A 19,301-nucleotide genomic window follows, 5' to 3' on the forward strand; every position below is an offset into this window, starting at 1 on the left:
ATCCCTTATGTTACAGAAGAACTAGATGTACTCATGTATGTACTCACAATCCCTGAATTAAAGAGAAGTCAAATGAACACCGGTATACTAGGAAATCATGTCTGTATTTGTGGATAGAAGTAAATTTTAGGCCAAATATCAGACTGATCATTGTTGAAAGCTCCATCAAAAAAAGTTTGACTGCGGGAAAGTGAAAGGAGCATAAAATAGAGGAGCTACTCCAGATGGGTCAGGAATGTGATTGATTTTTTTTTTTTTTTGGAAACTGTTTTCAGTGACATTTTTAAATGCCTGAACTAGAACCTCGTGAATCCTTATGGTCACTGATGGGCTGACATTCTGAATTCAGGAGATAAGGGGTCAGAAACTAAAAATTAAAATGGGTTTGCTCTTCTCACAAAGCCATCCTCGTCTTTGCTGACTTTAACATCTTTATATATCCGTTTTTTTCCCTAGTAATATTGAAAGGATTACCCCTGTTGGCCCCTGGGTGGTTACTGTGTGATTTTACTGTTATTAAATCTATTATAAACTGCTTCATTATTCCTGACTCAGATTCTGTCTTCTCTTTAATCCTCATCCGTCCTCCCAGAAATCCAGCAATGTGGGCCTTCAGGAAATTCGCGAGCGAGCCACAGTGTTGCAGACGGAGTTCGAAAATTACGTGCACTCCAGCAAGGAGACGGTCTCCTGGGCAAAGAAAGGTCGGTAGATTTCCGAGGGGGTTTCCCAGACGGAGCCCCCGGCTCCTATCTGGTCTGGTTGGCCAACCAGCATTCTCCACTCGTCCAGGGGAGCCTTCAAGCCCGGTGGTTCTGAAGGGTTTCGAAATAGGCACAGAAGGCTTTAACACGATATTAAATGTTAATTTCATCCTTTCATGTGTTTTGCACAAACGAGTTCTTATCTTGGCTTTTATTAGGAGCCGGATCGACAGAGCTTTGACCTAACCACTTCTATCTTCAGGGTCTATTTTTCTTTTCTATTTTCTCGTGCCATTGCCTCTTTCTGTATTATGTCAGGAGCTCACCACTGGGAAGTTCGAAGGTCCCAGACCGACATCCTAGGACTTCTGAACCCAGGACACGTGGTGATTTGCTGTATAAACTTGTCAGGGAGGGTTGCTGTTGAGTAAGCCTTGAAACCACAAACTTTAGATAGGTCTTATCTCTAGTATGGTGGGTGGGGAGTGCAGAAAATAATTAAAAGGGCCATTTTGTACCTGAGTTGGAATTTGATGGAAAGAAGTTGATTTACCTGGTGTAGGTAAAATTAGCACTGAGATGTTAAAAGCTTGGAGGATCCCTTTCCTGGCCAAGCCTTTTGAAGCAGTTTTTCCCTCTGAAAGGATCTTCTGGTCACAGAGGAATGCAGATGCTAAAATGACTTCCTACTCAGAAAAATTGACCTTAAAGTAAAATAATAAACTCTTTATGTATTAATATATTATGGCCGGCTGGTCTTTGACCACAGCATATAAAATAGGTATTCCCTTTTCCCATGGAGGGCTTACATTCCAAAAGGTAAAAGAGATGTACTGATTTGTTTTTTTTAATGGTCTGTGTTAAGCACTTACTGGGTGCCAGGCACTGTACTGAACACTGGGGTAGATCAAGGTCGGACACAGTCCACACCCTATGTGGCACTCACAGTTTTAATCCCCATTTTACAGTTGAGGTAACTGAGGCACAGAGAAGTTAAATGACACCCAAGATTGCACAGTAGACAAGTGCCAGAGCTGGGATTTGAACCCAGGGCCTCTGACTTCCAGGCCAATACTCTTTCCATGAGGCCACACTGCTTCACATTTTGCTAAACACCATTCCTGTTTTGGATTTCTTTTAGAAGGGGTAGATGTGGTGAGTTAGGTTTCCAATGGGAAAAGAGGCATCCGGTCCTCTTCTCTCTCTGGGAGCTGAAATATTGATTATTACTTTGTGGAGTATAAATTCCATTAGGCCACACTGCTTCACATTTTGCTAAACCCCATTCCTGTTTTGGATTTCTTTTAGAAGGGGTAGATGTGCTGAGCTAGGTTTCCAATGGGAAAAGAGGCATCCAATCCTCTTCTTTTTCTGGGAGCTGAAATATTGATTATTACTTTGTGGAGTATAATTGAGTCTTTCCCGGTTTCTCCCTTAGACCTAGTTAAGTAGTTGAAAGCAGTAAAAATGAGAATGGTTATTGTTTGGTGGCTTATTATTCAACTTCCTGGGCTGAAATAGCAGGTGTCTGTTAGGTAACCAGCATCTTCTTTCATTGGCATTTGAAGAGCTCTCCTGCCCAATCCACAAACCCAGTATCGTTCTGGCAGCTCAGCTCAGGCTTTTTTTTTCCCACTGCTTTTTTTCCCCCTCCTAAAGGGAATTCAGTAAAATTCAATTTGTGCCTTCGGGCAATTGCCTGGCTCTATTCTCAAGAGTCTGGTGCCCAGGGAATCTGATATGCCTCTTAAATCTTAGCCAACTTGGGTTCAGTTTGGATTGGTTTCATTGGTTGAATATTTCCAAAGTGGACCTTTCACTTGTGTGAGGTGACCTAACTGGGTCTTTTGCTGCTGCCCTCCCAGTAGTCATCTACAGAATCTTATAAATTAAGGGTGATAAATAACTTCCAGACTCCATTTTGTTCTCAGGAACTTGGATTTTACCATTTTTTATGGTATTGCTTAAGCTCTTATTATGTTCCAGGCACACTGTACGGAACCCTGAAATAGATGCAAGCTAATTAGGTTGGACACAATCCATGTCCCACATGGGGCTCAATCTTAATCCCCCCATTTTACAGATGAGGGAATTGAGGCACAGAGAAGTTAAGTAATTTTTCCAAAGTCACACAGAAGACATGTGGCAGAGCCAGGATCAGAACCAGGTCCTTCTGAGTCCCAGACCTGTGATCTTTCCACTCGGCCATGCTGCTTCTCATAGTCAGAGATAATCAAAATTCTGACGAGACCACAAACTGTTATAGCAATCCTGCTCCTCAGTACAATCAATGGAGCTTTAATCCCAACAGAAAACATGGCGTGAAAACCTCTCTTTTGTAATTTTAACTCTGATCATGAACGTTATGTAATTTACTGACCAGGAGTCAGAAACAGCAGCTCAAATATTAGTTGACAGTTGGTGCTCCTCCCTGAGGACTTGAAAACAGTCCAGTTGTGCCCAAATGTTTTGAGGGATCTGTGCCTGTTTTCCAAGGACTCCACAGGCCTCGACCGGCCTAGATGCTTCAGAGAATCCTTGGGAGACAAGGGCAGAGTCGGTCTTTCTGACCCTCTCGGTGGGTTGGAGTTGCCCCCAAAAGGAGGTCTGAGGGAGGACTAAGTGAAACCAGGCTATCAGGACCATGAAACAGTGATCCAAGCCATCTTGAGAAGGGACAGAGGGTGCCCTCAGAACCTACTAGCCCAGCCCTGTAACTTTAGAGAAGGAAACAGAGAGCCAGTAATGACGTGACTCAGGGCTTCCTCCTCTCTGTGACACCACCCATACCAAGGAGAAAATTCGAGAAGCAACATGGCCTAGTGGAAAGAGCACAGGGCTGGATATTGAGAAACCTGGATTTTAATCCTTACTCCTCCACTTGCCTGCTGTGTGACCTTGGGTAAATCACTTAACTTCTCCATGCCTCACTTTCTTCATCTGTAAAATGAGGATTTAAGTACCAGTTCTCCCTATCCTTTACACAGTGAGTGCCATGTTGGAGGGGGACTGTATCTGATATGGTATTTAAGTGCTTACTTTGTGTCAAGCACTGTTCTAAGCGCTGGGGTAAATGCACACTAGTGAGGTGGACACATTCCCTGTCCCACATGGAGCTCACAATCTAAATCCCCATTTTTCAGATGAGGTAACTGAGCCACAGAGAAGTGAAGTGACTTTGCCTTAGGTCACACAGCAGATAAGTGGTGGAACCGGGATTAGAACCCAGGTTCCTGATTCCCCGACCCATGTTCTATCCAGTAGGCCATGCTGATATAATTGTACTGTATGTGCCCTAGTGCTTAGAAGCATGGTTGGCATATAGTAAATTCTTAATAAATACCACATTATTCTTGAAGACAAAGGAGAGGAACCCATTCCAAAATTTATACTTAATCAATCAATCAATCATATTTATTGAGCACTTACTGTGTGCAGAGCACTGTACTAAGCGCTTGGGAAGTACAAGTTGGCAACATATAGAAACAGTCCCTACCCAACAGTGGGCTCACTTACACCATAGTAAATCAGTGCCATATTGTAATTCCCTGTTTCCTGTTTGCCATCAAAGACCTGCAGTAGACTGACAAAAAGGAACCTATGGTGAGTCACACCATCAAATACCAAATCACAGAGGTGTCTGATAACAGCTCCGCCCATGTTCTAGTCTAATGACTGAGAATTTGGGCTGCTGGAGCTTAGGGTATACCACTTCCAGCCAGAAATACTCAATTCACAATGGCACATCAACCAGAACCTCCAGAACTGTAGTGGACATTGCCTTCTATCCAGTCCATCCCTCATGTGCAATCTGCATATGCAAATTTCCCACCTCCGACTCACTTGCATAAGCCCCCTACGTATTCCCTCTTGTAGCCAAACCTCATGAATAATTAACAAAGCAGCTGGCTTTTGCCTTTGTGGCAGAAAATCAATTGGAAGCTATGCCAGGAACACATTTGTTTTCCTTTTGCATTTCCTGACCTAGTCAGTGTTGATCACTAGGATTTCATTGCAGTCAGTTTCCAAGAGCCCTAGCCTCTTCTCTCTCACATTCTCTGCATCTCCTTTGCATTTGGTTTAGGTAAGTGTTAGAGTCGATGCTCCTGGAAGCCAGCAAAACAAATACACACACGACAACAAATCAGTTATCTCTCAATCAGCGTGGCAAATTACCGTGTGCTTGGAACCTTAAAGAAGTCAGGCAGTGGGCCTAAAAGAAACAGAATAAGTGCTGCCTCTCCTTTCTGTTATCTGTTAATTAGCTTTTCATGGGGATTGAGGTTTGAAGGAAGAACTGAGACTGTGCCAGCAGGCTGACACTTGTGTTCTCAGCATACTGCTAAGAGGAAGCAGTGTGGCCTAATGGATAGAGCATGGGCCTGGGAGCCAGAAGGAACTAGCGTCTAATCCAAACTCCACCACTTGTCTCCTGTATGACCTTGAGCCAGTCACTTAACTTCTCTAGGCCTTCGTTTCCTCATCTGTAAAATGGAGATTAAAACTGTGAGCTCCTTGTGGGACATGAGCTGTGTCCATCTGATTAGCTTATGCTTACCCCAGCACGTAGTACAGTACCTGGCACATAGGTGCTCAACAAATCCCATTAAAAAAGGAGGCCAGTAGGAAGGAGTGACAGGAAGAATCTTGATTCCACAGGGCTAGAGTATAAGTGGGGTGGTTATCATCATTTGAGTTCAGTGTTCAGGCCCAAGTTGCTGAGGATCAAGGAGAGAATAGTTTCCTTTTTTCTGTCTTCTCTCGTGTTTTGTTCACTTCATCTCTCCTTTCGTGAGAATGTAGGTCGCTTCCCCTTTTTAACCATGGGCCTCATCGGTGGTCAGAGAGGAAGACGTTCTGTTCTTCCCAAAAGTGGTTCCAGAGTAGATTCTAACCAGGGCTGTGCCCTATGGCACAGTCCTCTCTCCTGGGTGCACAGCCTCCTACTTTTTACCTTGGACAATGGCAGTGACTTCATGTTTGGCTTCAAGTACTCCCCAACCTTCTGCAGCTGCTACCAGCCAGTCAATCGTATTTATTGAGAGCTTACTGTGCGCAGAGCGCTGTACTAAGCGCTTGGGAGAGTACCATATAACAAGAAACACACATTCCCTGCCCACAATGAGCTTAATATCAACTGAACAGACAAGCAGCAGTGGCAATGGGAAAGACGGATGCTGACATCAGCTGAGATCTGTGTTGTCTCCCTCTCCCCCTGCTGCCTCCTGGGCATGGAACAACAAAGTATTAATAATAATAATAATTGTGGTACTTGTTAAGTGCTTGCTAGGTATCAAACACTGTTCTAAGCGCTGGGGTGGATGCACGCAAATCGGGTTGGACACCTGGGGCTCAATCTCAATCCTTATTTTCCAGATGAGATAACTGAGGCACAGAGAAGTGAAGTGACTTGCCCAAGGTGACACAGCAGACAAGTGGCAGAGCTCAGGATTAGAACCCTTGACCTTCTGACTCCAAGGCCTGTGCTCTACTGTGCTGCTTTTCTGTAATTTATCTTAGCAGTGGATCATGGGACACCCAGGAAGTGCATCCATGGCCGTGCCATCCTGGCCACATCTTTGATTCAGCTGTAATCAAAACCCAAGGGCGATTTCACCCAAAAGAATATAATGTCCTGACAAAATATATTTAGAAACATCCCTTAGCAGAGCTAGCTCAGGAAGGTCACCACAAACAGGAATAAAGATTTAAGAAAGCTCATTCAACAGCCACTTTTTCACCCTCTCTTTTCTGAAATAATGTCTTTTTCATGAATTGCTTTTTTTTTACTTGTGTGCTTGCCCTCCTGCTCCTGTTCTCCCAATGTAGTAGTCACTGCCAAAGTGAACTGTGTCCCCCTCCCAGGAAGGTCAGGCAAGCAGCTGCTGTTGCATCTGAAACTCATGCTCATCTGAAGATGAATGTCCATGCAGGGAAGGAAGGATAACCAACAGTGACAGTTGCTGTCCCATTGAACCAATAAATAATATTTCTTAAGCGCTTACTCTGTTCAGTAGAGTTAAGAGACATTATCACTGCCTTCAAGGAGCTTACAGTCTAGCGGGAAAGAGAGATACTAAGATAAATTACAGATTGGGAAGACATAGAGTTTAAAGATGAGTGCAGAAATGCCATGTGGTGGATATCTGCAGCCAAGTACTCAGGGGATGCAGAAATGCTGGAGTCTTTATGGTTGTATTGTATTCATTCATTCATTCAGTTGTATTTATTGAGCGCTTACTATGTGCAGAGCACTGTACTAAGCGCTTGGGAAGTACAAGTTGGCAACATATAGAGATGCAGTCCCTACCCAACAACGGGCTCACAGTCTAGAAGGGGGAGACAGACAGCAAAACAAAACGTGGACGGGTGTCAAGTCATCAGAATAAATAGAAGTAAAGCTAGATGCACATCATTAACCAAATAAATAGAATAGTAAATATGTACAAGTAAAATAGAGTAATAAAACTGTACAAACATATATACAGGTGCTGTGGGGAGGGGAAGGAGGTTGGGTTGGGGGGAGGGGGAGGGGAAGAGGAAAGAGGGGACTCAGTCTGGGGAGACCTCCTGGAGGAGGTGAGCTCTCAGTAAGGCTTTGAAGGGAGGAAGAGAGCTAGCTTGTACTCTTCTAAGTGCTTAGTACAGTGCTCTGCGCACAGTAAGCTCTCAATAAATATGATTGAATGAATGAAGAGTGGGCGAGAGGTTGGCAACATATAGAGACAGTCCCTTCCCAACACCATCTGATTCCCAGACCCATGGTCTATTACAACACCACGCTGCTTCCCGAACTTAAGGAACTTAAGGAGAGTTGGCAAGTTCGGGGTGGCACAAAGCCATAACCTAGCAGGCTCGGATAGTTTCCGGGAGCATCCTGTTTTAGACAGGGAGCCCCAAAGCTCCTTCCAGGTGTAAATCTAGGTTTTTCTGGTTTGGCACCAAATAATTCCATTTTGGTGCTGCCACAATTTATCCAGTGGCCTGTGAATGGCCTTGGTTCTCTGCACTCTCCCAAGCACTTACGCTTGTTCAGAGCAACTGAACTAGCTAGCACAGTTCAGAGGCTAGCACAGAGCAACTGCTCAATAACTATCATTGATTGATGTAAGGGGAAAAAAACTACTTTTTTCCTTCCATCACCAGGATCATTCAGGTCAAAATAGGAGTTTTGATCTGAATTATTTGGATAATCGTGACTGTATAGACCTGACCATGAGGACCCCAGCAAGGAACCATGTTCTCCAGCTTCCTGTCTCTCCAGGGACATAGAACATTAGAAATGGTAAAAAAAAAAATCCAGGAAACTCTTGTCTCCAGTTATTAAAAACGGGCCACGAGGGTGGAAGTGAGGGGTGAGTATAGGAGAGTTGCCTTGGTTATTTCTCATCGATTGAGAAAAAGAAGTTCACTTTACTCGGTAAATAGAGCTTTGATGGATTCCCAGGATCCTTCCAAGAACTGATCTGCTAAAATGACACTTTTTATTACTGTTCATAAACGCCAATCTCCCAATGCTGCCAAGAGATTAGGCTTAAGCTGTGGGCAAACTTGCCAGTCCAGTGGCTCAGTGAACAAGGGCAGGGGAGGTTGATGTTTAATGTTCTCTCTTGTCATAGAGGGCAGGGGCAGGCTGGCACTGGGAGACTGGGGCTGTTTGGGGGCTGAAAGTGGGGAAGATCTCTTTCCAGAGGACAGCTATTCAGAACAGTTCCTTCCTTCTTGCAGAGCGAAAAAGGCATATACTTAATCCTCACTATTAGTGCAGGATATTCAGAGGGTAAGATTCCCACTGGGTGATTCCCAGAAAAGAAGTAGAGCCTCCTAACTAAGAAATGGAGTTCAGGAATCCTGGATTCTACATCTGGTTCGGCAGCAGTCTGGTTACATCATCTTAAACAAGCTTCTTATCTCCTCTTTACCTCAGTTTTTCTAGTTAATAGTAATGATAATTGTGGTATTTGTTAAGCACTTACTATGTGCCAGGCACTGTACTAAGCACTGGGTAAGGAGGGGTGGTGGAATACAAGCAAATTGGGTTGGGCACAACCCCTGTCACACATCAGGTTCACAGTCTTAATTGCTATTTTACAGATGAGGTAACTGAGGCCCAGAAAAGTGATTTGCCCAAAGTCACAGAGCAGACAAGTGGTGGAGCTAGGATTAGAACCCAAAACCTTCTGATTCCCAGGTCCATGCTGTGTCCACGAGGCTATGCTGCCTCTCTGTAAAGTGGGGCTAACCCCATCCTGGAGTGAGAATTTTGGTCGGTATGGAGTTTTTGAATGCAGTTTTACGTTTATTCTTGCTTTTCATTCTCAGTTTTGAATCGTCCTCTTTCTGCTTGTTCCCACTCTCGGCACAAGCTCTCTCATTCTGATGCCCTCTCCAGCCCCAGTGGTCACTGATTTTTGTCTTGAAAGCCAAGTTAGTTGAAACAGGCAAAGAGCCATGCTGAGTCTTCAAATTTGATATCCCATTTCTCTTTTCAGCTCTGCAATCCTTCATCCGAGCCTATGCCACCTATCCCAAGAACCTGAAGCACATCTTTCATGTCAAATCCCTTCACCTCGGACACGTGGCCAAAAGCTTTGGGCTGAGAGATGCACCCCAGAATCTAAGTGCCTCCACATCTGGAAACCTAGAAAAGAAAAAGAAATTGAAACTGAAAAGGTAAGAGATGCCTGTCCTAGCCAGGGGCTTTTTCCCCACCTCCAAATGGAAAACAGGACAGAAACTAATGCAGCCAAGAAATAATAATATAATAATAATATTTGGTTCTTTCTATGTGCCAATCATTATACTAAACACTGGGGGTAGATACAGTATATGCAGATTGGACATTGGACACAGTCTTTGCCCGCCTGTGGGGCTCTCAGTCTGAGTATGGTGGCAGTGGGTATTGAATCCCCATTTTTGCAGTGCTTTAGAAAACTGAAGCACAGAAGAATGAAGGGACTTGCCTAAGATCACACATCAGGCAGGGGGCTGAGCTAGGACTACAACCCAAGTCCTCTCATTCCCAGTCCCATGCTCAAACCCATTGGGAAGTGAGATCAGGGCAAGCTTGGCAATGGGTGTGTGGTGTTCTACCCCTTTTTCTTCAGTATAAACACTTCCACCTTTAATTGCTGTAGAGATTATTAGCAGAATCTGACTGGATTCACTTAAATCCGTGGTTAATGTCTCTTTCCCCCGTAGACTGTGAGCTCCTTGTCAGCATGGATCATATCTACCAATTCTATTTTTTTAATGATATTTGTTAAGCACTTAGTATGTGCCAGGCACTGTACTAAGTGCTGGATAGATTCAAGCTAATCAGGTTGGATACAGTTCCTGTCCCACATGGGACTGTCTTAATCCCCATTTTACAGATGAGGTAACTGAAACACAGAGAAGTTAGGTAACCTGCACACAGCAAACAATGGCAGAGTGGGATTAGAATGCAGGTCTTCTGACTGCAAAGCTCCATGCTCTTTGCACTAGGCCATGTTACCTCTCTCCCTAGTGATTAATGCAGTACTCTGTGACCAATAAACATTCAGTAGAGAGTCAAAAAGAATAACCGTGATTCTGAATGGCACCCACAGGAGCAAAGACCTGCTAGGCTCAGGTCCACACTAAGACCTGAGAAGCAGTGTGACTCAATGGAAAGAGCACGGGCTTGGGAGTCAGAGGTCATGGGTTCAAATTCCGGCTCCGCCAATTGTCAGCTGTGTGACTTTGGGCAAGTCAGTTAACTTCTCTGTGCCTCAGTTCCCTCATCTGTAAAATGGGGATTAAGACTGTGAGCCCCCCGTGGGACAACCTGATCACCTTGTAACCTCCCCAATGCTTAGAACAATGCTTTGCACGTAGTAAGCACTTAATAAATGCCATTATTATTATTATTAGTATTATTATTTAAGACTCTTGCAGCAGAGTATCAGTCCATGTTCTTAACTTCCAACAAGTGTACTGGAGTTTTCTTGTTTGGTTACATCAGTATTTATTGCACTCCAACTGAGTGCTCATCAACTTACTAAGCACTTGGGAGAGTACAGTAATAATAATAATAATAATGATGGCATTTATTAAGCACTTACTATGTGCAAAGCACTGTTCTAAGCGCTGGGGAGGTTCCAAGGTGATCAGGTTGTCCCACAGGGGGCTCACAGTCTTAATCCCCATTTTACAGATGAGGTAACTGAGGCACAGAGAAGTTGTGACTTGCCCAAAGTCACGCAGCTGACATTTGGCAGAGCTGGGATTTGAACCCATGACCTCTGACTCCAAAGCCCGTGCTCTTTCCACTGAGCCACGCTGCTTCTCTAGTAACCAGACATACATTCCCTGCACTTGACAAGCTTGCACTTTCGTTGGAGGAGGGGAGCAAAAACAAAAAGTGAAAGCAGGAGGAAGAATAAGGACTTATCAGGAATTTGTGCGACTATATCAGAGGATAACTGATTCAATAATTGAATGGACAAATGACCTATAAATAAAAATACATGTATGTGAATGCTGAGGATAGAAATAAAGTGCATAAATACTAAGGATAGGTGGTAGGGTGATGCCACTGGGGAGATGTGAATTAATCAGGGAATGCTTCTGGAAGGAGAAGCAGCATGGTCTAGTGGATAAAGCACAGGCCTGAAAGTCAGAAGGGCTTGGGTTCGAAACCCAGCTCTACCACTTGTCTGCTATATGACCTTGGGCAAGTCACTTCACTTCTCTGTGCCTCATTCCCTGATCTGTAAAATGGGGATTAAGACTGTAAACCTTATGTGGGACGTACTGAGTCCAGCCTGATTAGCCTGCATCCACCCAAGCGCTTAGTACAGTGCCTGGCACAAGTAAGTGCTTAACAAATACTGCAATTATTATTTTGGGAGGGTTTTTGACAGCTGTGGTCTGGTGGATTTGGAGGTGATGAGGGAGTAGTTGGAAGTGGGAGAGTCAGGAGTGAGATGCAGTTGGAAGGTGAGTTAGAAAGACATGTGAGCAGAGAAGCTCTCCAATAGAGTATGTATAGAGTAAGAAGAGAAGGGGACGGAGAACAGAATTTTGTAGGACACCCAAATTTCGGGGATGGGAGGAGGAAGAGGAACCAGAGAAAAAGACTTCAAAGGAATGGTCCATGAGCTAAGAGGAAAACCAAGTGAATATCTTGTTGGTGAAAGCAAGGTTTGAAATATTTGAAGGACGAGGAAGTGGTCTATGGGTAAGCGCTCAATAAATACGGTTGAATGAATGAATATGGTGTCCAAGGCGGCAGAGGTGGTAAGGAAGATTGGGACAGAACCTATTGAATCTGGCTATGAGGTGATCATTGGTGATTTTGGAGAGTGCACTCTCAGTAGAACAAAGAGGTCATAAACCTGATTTTACAGTAGATCAAGAAGAGGGTTGGAGAGAAAGGCAGCAGTTGACCACAACCTCTTCAAGAAATTTGGACAGGAATGTGAGTAGGGAGACAGGCCAGTAGCTGGAGGGTGGCAGTGGAATCCAGAGAAGGCATTTTTATCATGAAGGAGACTTGGACATTTTTGAAGGTGGCAGGGAAGGAGCCATTCAAAAGTGAGAGATTGAAGGTAGGGCTAAGGGAGGAGAGTAGAGTGAGAGTAAGTGCTTTTAGCTGAAAGGGAATGAGGTCAGAGGGAACAGTAGATTTAGAGAGCAGACAGGAGACGTCCTCTTGAGAACAGCTATCAGTCCATGTTTCTCCATCCCTCAAGAACTTCCAGGGTTGCCCATCCTTCTCTCCAGTGGCTACCAATCAATCTGCGCATCAGGCAGAAACTCCTCACCCTGGGCTTCAAGGCTCTCCATCACCTCGTGCCCTCCTACCTCACCTCCCTTCTCTCCTTCTACAGCCCAGCCCGCACCCTCCGCTCCTCCACCGCTAATCTCCTCACTGTACCTCGTTCTCGCCTGTCCCGCCGTCGACCCCCGGCCCACGTCATCCCCCGGGCCTGGAATGCCCTCCCTCTGCCCCTCCGCCAAGCTAGCTCTCTTCCTCCCTTCAAGGCCCTGCTGAGAGCTCACCTCCTCCAGGAGGCCTTCCCAGACTGAGCCCCTTCCTTCCTCTCCCCCTCGTCCCCCTCTCCATCCCATCTTACCTCCTTCCCTTCCCCACAGCACCTGTATATATGTATATATGGTTGTACATATTTATTACTCTATTCATTTATTTATTTATTTATTTTACTTGTACATTTCTATCCTATTTATTTTATTTTGTTGGTATGTTTGGTTCTGTTCTCTGTCTCCCCCTTTTAGACTGTGAGCCCACTGTTGGGTAGGGACTGTCTCTATGTGTTGCCAATTTGTACTTCCCAAGCGCTTAGTACAGTGCTCTGCACATAGTAAGCGCTCAATAAATACGATTGATTGATTGATTGATTCTCTGCAAACAGAAACTCCTTAAAATAGGCCTTAAAGCACTTAATCACCTTGTCCCCTTTTACCTTATCTCCCCAATTTCTTACTACAACCTAGCCCGCACACTTTACTTCTCCACTGCCAACCTGCTCACTCACTGCTGAGTAACCCTGACTGTGAGCCCCGTGTGGGACAGGGACTGTGTTCCAACCTGATTAACCTGTATCTACCCTAGTGCTTAGAACAGTGCTTGACACATAATAAGTGCTTAATAGATACCATTTAAAAAAAATACACTGGATTAAGCATGCTCCACATTACTAAGGTACATATTCTTATACTCTATTTCCCCTCTCCGGAGTCATTTCTAATGTTTGTCTCCCCACTGTAAACTGGAACCTTGTGAGCAGGGATCACGTCTATACCAACTCTGTATTTTACCTTCCCAAAAGTTTAGTACACTTTTCTGCACCCAGCAAGCCGCAAATACCATTACCGGACTGATTGATGTGGAAAAGTGTAGCAGAGGCATGATGTAGCAGACCCATTCCTAGCCTACAAGAAACCTTCACAAAACAATTACAGCTACTAGATTCAGAAATAATCAAATGTACAACTGAAATATACATATATAACACTGTGCTAAAGAAGGGTATAAATTCATAAGTGATGGGGTAGTTGTTGGGGTGATATGATCTAAGGTTCTGGGAATAAATTGGAGATGGTTTGCTGGAGAAAGGGGGATTTTAGGAGGGCTATGAAGGTAGGGAGAGCTGTGGTCTGGTGGATTTAGGGGAGAGATGGGAGTTCCACAGGGCACAACTGAGTAGTGTGGGGAGAGGATGATGATGGCATTTGTTAAATGCTTACTATGTGCCAAGCACTGTTCTAAGCACTGGGGTGATACAAGGTCATCAGGTTGTCCCACGTGGGGCTCACAGTCTTCATCCCCATTTTCCAGATGGGGGAACTGAGGCTCAGAGAAGTGAAGTGACTTTCCCAAGGTTACACAGCAGACATTTGGTGGAATCAGGATTAGAACCCATGACCTCTGACTGCTAAGCCCACGCTCTTTCCACTGAGCGATGCTGCTTCTCTTGGATCAGGTGCAAGGTACAGTTAGGAGGAGAGGTAGCAGGTGAAGAGAGCCGATTTGTAAGATGAGAAATGGGAATCATTGGTGGAGAGCCTTGAAACCAATCACAAAAAGATCGCGGCAACGGAACATGCTTTAACAGAGCTTCTCCAAGAGGTTTCTGTCAACCACCATGATACTGTTTCACCACAACGTCATGCTGTTGTGAGTCTGCCCTGGTCCCTAGACCAGTTTTTAGGGGGAGTGAATACTTTTCACTGAAACAGATTCCCAAATAAAATCCTCGAGTTCCTAGAACATAGCGTGTCATTCCTCCAGCTGTATAAATGCCAGTTGCCACTAAAAGCCTTTCTCCGCTGGCCCTCTGGGCATTGTTGACAAAGGCCACACTGTGCCACATGTGCAAACACAAATGTGCTGTAACGTCTATCCAGCTTGTCCACCAAGATGTTCTCAACCTACTTCCCTTCAGCCTGTTTCGATTACCCCATCTGCCTGCCAGTAACTGGTATCTCTGGAAGACAGCTAAGGTAGCCTGACTTAACATGCTAGGGATCCTAGATCAGGGAGTAGGATACAGTTGTGACCTGAATCTTTGCTTCTTTCACTTTCGAGAGAGAGAGAGAGAGAGAGAGAGAGAGAGAGAAAAAAAAAGAGGCAGACTAACCCTGTGGGCATTTTCAATTTCTGAATTTGGGGAATTCCTTTATTTTCATTAAATCCATTCAATTGCTGTAACAGAGTCATATAAATCAGTGTTGCAGGAGCCTTTCTAATCATGTCTCTGCCAGAAGCTTTATTTTTACCTGCCTCCAAGGAAGTGGGTGGAACTCTGCTCTGTTTCTCTCACCATGTTGGTGACATCTAGAAGTGACCAAAGGGGGTTGATGTCTGCAGCCAGGCTGGGTGACTGCCAGTGACTGGGTGACTGTCTTCATCATCATCAGTGGTATTTATTGAGCACTTACTGTGTGCAGAACACTGTTCTAAGCTCTTGAGAGAGCTTTAAATTATATAAATTCTTACATTAATGTCCGCCTCCCCCTGTAGACTGTAAACTCACTGTGGACAGGGAACGTCTGCTAACTCTGCTATATTGCACTCTCCCAAGTGCTTAGTACAGTGATCAGCACATAGTAAGCACTCAGTAAATACCATTGTTGATTGATTAGGAGAGTACAGTACAACAGAGTTGGTTGACACATTTCCTGACCACAAAAGCTTACGTTCTAGCGGGGCTTCATTACTAGGTGGTGGACCTTCAAATTATGGAGTGATTTCATATTCCACAGTTACCTTTTTTGTCCTTTATAATTTGGGAGGTAAGGTGGAGTAAGGATTTTTAATGAGGAACCTGAAGTGACAGAGGAGTTAAGGAATAGTTAAATTAAGACGTTAAGGCCTAGTGAAAAGAAAACAGTCCTGGGAGTCAGAGGACCTGGCTTCTAATCCTAACTCTACCACCTGTCTGCTGTGTGACCTTGGGCAAGTCACTTCACTTCTCTGGGCCTCAGTTTCCCCATCTTTAAAATGGGAGTTAAATATCTGTGCTCCCTCCTGTTAATAATTGTGGTATTTGTTAAGCGCTTACTCTGTGCCAACCACTGATCGAAGCTGTGGGATAAATATACAGATTAATCAGATCAGACACAGTCCCTATCCCTAAATATAGCCTGTGAATCCTGTGTGGGATAGGGACTGTGTCCGCACTGGTGATCTTGTATCTACCCAATCACTTGGTACAGTGCTTGACACACAGTGTTTAACACTTACCATTATTATTGTTATTATCTTTATTATGTAAGCTTGTTGTGGACAGGGAACCCAGCTACCAACTCTACTGTATCGTACTCTCCCAAGTGCTTAGTACAGTGCTCTGCACACAGTATGCACCCAATAAATACCATTGATTGATCATTATTATTAGTAAAAAAGCAGGTCAGTGACTGGCTCAGGACTAGAAAGTAGGTCTTGTGGCTTCCAACCCAGCACTTTTCTCTTTCTGCCTCCTATGTGGTAAATGATCTGGTCTCCTGATTATAAACTGTCAGCTCTTTTAAATTGTCCTCTCTCTTTTCTCAAGAGTCTTGGACATTAATCTCCCCATTTTTCACAGAAATAAATTGAGGCTTAGAAGTGAAATGATATCACTTAGATCATAGAAGTGGCTGCCTTGAAACGTCAGTGACTCTGAAGAGAAAACAGTAGCTACTCAAGTGGCGATGTGTCAGGAATCCAGGCCAGCATATCCTGCTTCATCCTCACCCAGCAATCAATCAATCGGGCTATTTATTGAGTGCTTACTATGTGCAGAGCACTCGGGAGTGTACAGTATAACAGAGTTGGCACATGTTTCCTGCCCTCTATGAGCTTACAGCCTGATGACAACCAGAGAGCAATGGCAGCACTTTGTATGCCTTCAGTCTAGTGTCTTGAGTTCAATATTAGCAGAAGGCTCCTTCAGTTTCGTACCTAGTTAACCCCTGGGGCTTCCTGACTGGTTGGGGAACTGTGGCCTCAGTTTTACCGTATTTAAAATGGGGCATAAAACAATGGAAGACTAAGTAGCCCTACGAAGTCTAATTGATAATAAATGTGTTTCTTTAAGCTCATGATGGGAAGGGAACGTATTTGCTAATTCTGTGGAAGCAGCATGGCGTACTTGATAGAGCACGGGCCAGGGACTCAGAAGATCATGGTTCTAATCCTGGCTCTGCCACTTGTCTGCCATGTGACTTTGGGAAGTCACTTAACTTCTCAGTGCCTCAGTTCCCTCATCTGTAAAATGGGGATTGAGACTGTGAACCCCACATGGGACAGGGACTGTGTCCAACCTGATTTGCTTGTATCTACCCCAGCGCTTAGAATAGTGCCTCCCACATAGTCAGTGCTTAACAAATACCATAATTATTATCAGCATTTAGAACAGTGCTTGGCACATAGTAAGCGCTTAACAAGTACCATAATTGTTAGTATTATTACTCTCCCAAACTCTTAGTACAGAACTCTGCCCATAGTAAGTGCTCAATAAACACCATTGATTGATTGATTTGCTTTCTCCCCCCCCCACCCAAAAAAAAAAAAAGCAACCCACAGCCAGCCTTTTTAGTGAGTGGCCAACCTACACTGCACTTGTGAGTTTCATTATCAAGTGCTAATCAAAATCACAATTCATAGGATTGGGATGTCTTCAACTCCTACCCAGACCCCTGGAAAATGAGGGTGGGAAGAGGGGAGGCTCAGAAGGGAGAATTAGGGACCTCATTGTCCTTACCTTGAGAAGCCACCAGGGAGAGAACAATCCTTCGCCTCCTGCTTCAGCTGACCCTCGCAAGCAGATGGGCAACAGGACGGGTATACCCTTGTGAGCAGGGGATTTAACAGGGCTTTATTTAGGAAAGAATAGGCTGATTAGCCGATAAAGAGCATGTAAGATGGTATGGGGCGGGCTTTGATGTCTCGCTGGCTCGGCAGGGATCCTCGTGATGAGTGACAGCAGCGTGTCACAGGATTACTCAGCTCCTGACAATGCGGCTCTCTGTTCTTTCCATGTTGCTATTCTGTTACAGCTACTTTTCCCGTTGTTATGTGCCTCTTTTGAAGGCATTCCCCCCGCCTTCCCAGCCTCTCCCCCAGCTCCTCCTCCCCCTCTATGTCATAGACGGGCTCTCAGGATACAGTGGGCAACTTTTTATTTGGGGAAAGTGTTGTCGCTCCTAGGGTAAGAGTGACTTCGGAGCTAATCTGCTGTCGGACCGTATAATCGTGGCCGAGTGGAAGCGGCCGAGAAAACCTGACAGATTTTCCACACCTCGTCCGGGGCTCGAACAAATGCCAGTTTCTTGCTTTGCAAGGGCTGCGGAGAAAAGTCCCTTAAACCCCACAAGATCAGGAGTTAGGCGGTGGCAACAATTATTGTTCCGGCCTGAAGTGACTCTTCTGAAATCCATCTGTCGAGGAAAAGAAAGAGTTTCTCCTTTTATTCGCAGAGGGATAAAATAATACCACTTGCATTCTTTACACTCTCTTCTTCCCCTTTTTATCATGTTTACCCTGTGATTCCAACCAGTATCAGTTGTCCTCGAGTAGTTCTATTTTGTATACAAACATCTGATACCTTTTCAGCCGACCACAAGCCAAATCCCTGCCCATCACCTGCTGCACAGTAAACAAAGTAGTGAGTTTTTCAACCCAAAAACTAACTGAAAAGAAGAATAAAAGCCAGGTTAATCTCATTAAGGGTTTTCATGAAATGACAAAGGAAACTTTGCTTCTGTTCCTTTTTTAAAAACTTTTTTCCTTCGCTCACTATTGGAAGAGTGGTGTCTGCTTACCTTCCTTCTAAATTTTGAAAGTGAGCTCCAATTTCTTTCATTATTATTAGTAGTAATATAATTATGTGCTTATTGTGTATCAAGCACTGTTCTAAGCACTGAGGTAGAAACAAGTTACGCAGGTTGAGCACAATCTCTCTCCCACATAGGGCTCACAGTCTAAATAGGGGAGAATAGGATTTAATCTCCATTTTACAGATGGGGTAACTGAGACACAGAGAAGTTAAGTGACTTTCCCAAGGTCACAGAGCTGACAAGTGGCAGATCCAGGATTAAAACCCAGGTCCTCCAACTCCCAGGCCCATGCTCTTTCCACTAGGCCACGCTGTTTCTCTATCCCAGGACTTAGTAGTAATTCCAAGATAGTCACTTTGATCAAAACTTGGGCTTTTTCTTCTAAGTTTCCAACCTAAAAGCACTCAAATTCCCATGCCACATGTAAATAGGTATTTAATAATGTGAGGGGGCAATCAAGTGGTTTATTGGCAACATCCATCCCTGAAAATGGTGCTCCATGTAGGTGAAATGTGATTATTTTGATACCTGTCAATTCCTAAGAAACAACTTCAACCCATTCTCCCAACATCCTATTTTTTCACCATAGTTTTTAAAGAAGCCAGCTGTTGGGTCCTCTAGGGGAATCTGTTTTCTTTAGAAAAAAGAAAAACAGCAGGTTAGGTCGTGGAATTAAAGCTGTTACTTGCATGATCTCTGGGCAAGTATAAACAATAAGTAGAATGTAGATCCAGTAAACAGTCCCCTTCTTGACTGTGAACCTGCTGTTGGGTAGGGACCATCTCTATA

General features: G+C 44.4%; 1 protein-coding gene across 2 annotated transcripts in view; it reads left to right on the forward strand.

The window, feature by feature from the left end:
• Positions 1-19,301, forward strand: part of DDX31 (DEAD-box helicase 31) — a 91,974-nt gene that overhangs the window by 58,432 nt on the left and 14,241 nt on the right. For both annotated transcript variants that reach the window (XM_038745373.1, XM_038745375.1), the window contains exons 19-20: positions 593-704; positions 9,197-9,377. In XM_038745373.1, coding sequence (XP_038601301.1) covers positions 593-704; positions 9,197-9,377 — 293 coding nt within the window. The remainder of the gene's footprint in view (positions 1-592; positions 705-9,196; positions 9,378-19,301) is intronic.

Source organism: Tachyglossus aculeatus, chromosome 4, assembly GCF_015852505.1.
Source record: "Tachyglossus aculeatus isolate mTacAcu1 chromosome 4, mTacAcu1.pri, whole genome shotgun sequence".
Taxonomy (NCBI): domain Eukaryota; kingdom Metazoa; phylum Chordata; class Mammalia; order Monotremata; family Tachyglossidae; genus Tachyglossus; species Tachyglossus aculeatus.